Source organism: Hibiscus syriacus, unplaced genomic scaffold (assembly GCF_006381635.1).
Source record: "Hibiscus syriacus cultivar Baekdansim isolate YM2019G1 unplaced genomic scaffold, ASM638163v2 tig00110263_pilon, whole genome shotgun sequence".
NCBI lineage: Eukaryota > Viridiplantae > Streptophyta > Magnoliopsida > Malvales > Malvaceae > Hibiscus > Hibiscus syriacus.
The window spans coordinates 1,193,976-1,195,881 of record NW_024062652.1 but is presented as its reverse complement, the minus strand read 5'-3'; the positions used below and the strand labels follow the sequence as shown (position 1 = coordinate 1,195,881).

The 1,906-nt window shown below is 36.9% G+C and overlaps 1 protein-coding gene across 1 annotated transcript; it reads right to left on the bottom strand.

Moving 5' to 3' along the window:
* Positions 1–351: 351 nt before the first annotated feature.
* LOC120115299 (60S ribosomal protein L12-3-like) lies at positions 352–1,065 on the bottom strand. Its single transcript, XM_039136034.1, has one exon. The coding sequence runs from the start codon at positions 991–993 to the stop codon at positions 493–495; it is 501 nt and encodes a 166-aa protein (XP_038991965.1). The 5' UTR covers positions 994–1,065; the 3' UTR covers positions 352–492.
* Positions 1,066–1,906: the final 841 nt, after the last annotated feature.

The window sequence follows — 1,906 nt, the reverse complement described above, 5'->3', positions numbered from 1 at the left end:
CATTCTTCATAAAAACCAACCCCATGCAAACGGAACAACATCCAATTCTTGCTGCAGTACCAACAAACAATAATGTATAAAAGAAATTGCACACTGATAACCAGCAAACCGATTCGACTGACTTCCTAAACCAAGCTCAGTAATCAAACTCAACTACAATGTAAGAATTTCATTAATTTCTTACGGAGGAGGACACTACCAGGACTTGCATTTTCCACTCAATTCCTACAAACTAAGAAAAAGCACTAACAGTACTTGCGTTTTAAATATGCAATATGATAAACAAGAAAAGGAACTTTAAAGAAAAATTATAGATAAACATTACATCTAGAGCGATTTGAGGATCCATAATAGTTAAAATAGTCTAAATTGATCTCAATTCAACCTCCAACTGGTAAATATCCGCAAATTGTCCAAAACCTTAAAATTAAACAAAACTAAAAAGGGGAAATGGGAGAATAGTATTAGTAATAAGAAAAGAAACCAGCATTCTCACTCGAAAGGAACGTCAACATCTCCATCATCGATTTCCTGCTGCAAATCCTTTGGATCTTTGCCATCAACAGTGCACCCAACAGAGACGCACGTGCCCAGAATCTCCTTCACCGTCCCTCGCAAATCCTTAGCCATCGACCTCGGCCTCATTACTTTAGCGATCTCGATGACGTCATCAAGGCTGATATTCCCGTTATGCTTGATGTTCTTGGTCTTCTTCCTATCCCTCTCGGGCTCCTTCAAGGCCTTGATTACCAGAGCGGCGGCTGATGGGACGACCGTTACTTTTGCCTGGCGGTTCTGAACGGTGAGCTTGACGGTTACACGGAGACCCTTCCAGTCCTTGGCAGTTTCTTTGGCGATATCTTCACCGATCTTTTTGGGAGAGAGACCGAGTGGACCGATCTTCGGGGCGAGAGAACTGGCAGCCCCGACTTCGCCGCCGGTGACGCGGACGAAGACATCCACGACTTGTGTAGGGTCAAACTTGGGCGGCATTGTCGGGTTTACTCTTTTTTGATGGAGGAGAAAAGGGCAGACTGGAGTTTTCAGAAATGGAGGCGAGCAAAGAGTGGGATAATAAAGCTAGGGTTTATCCTATTTCTCTGGCCTATGGCCCAATTTGACCTTTAAGCGCGTTATGAAAATTAGAAATTGCATGGATGTAGGCATGTAAATAACTCAATTAACCGTTTATGAATCGTGTGACGAAAAATTTATTAATGTTTGTTTATTTATTAAATGAACGAAGATAAATAAGATTTTGCGTTCGTTTAATTAAATGAATGAACACGAACAAAGAGCTCGTTCATTCATTTACGTTCGTGAACGTTCGATTATATGTTTGTTCATTTATGTTCGTTCATTTATGTTCGAACAGAGGGCAAGTTGAATATGTTACGAAGATTATTGAAGTTGTTTGGATTTCAAGAAGATTGTTTTATTGAACAAATTAACTTTAAGATTTTATTATGTTCATATAGTTTATTTATGATATATATATGTTTTTGTCATATTCTAACAAATTAACTTTAAAGTTACAGGTTATATTAATGAATTTGAAGTTGTTATTCTTGTTGTTTATTTTTTTTTACATTCATTTGTTGTGCTCGAATAAGTTTATTTTTTGTGTTTGTATTGTTTGTTTATGTTCGTTTACGTTCGTTTATCATTTAAATAAACGAACATGAACGAATTATATTCCTTAATGAACGAACATAAACAAAAAAAATATGTTCGTTTATGTTCATGTTCGTTTATTTATTAAATGAACGAACATAAGCATACCTACATTCGTGTGCGTTCGATTCGTTTACAAAACTCCATGAATGATTTAGTAATTTCGCTAACAGGCCGATAAACTGGTTTTGATGTTTGGACTTAAAAGTATTAACCCTAAGAAACTAGGGTT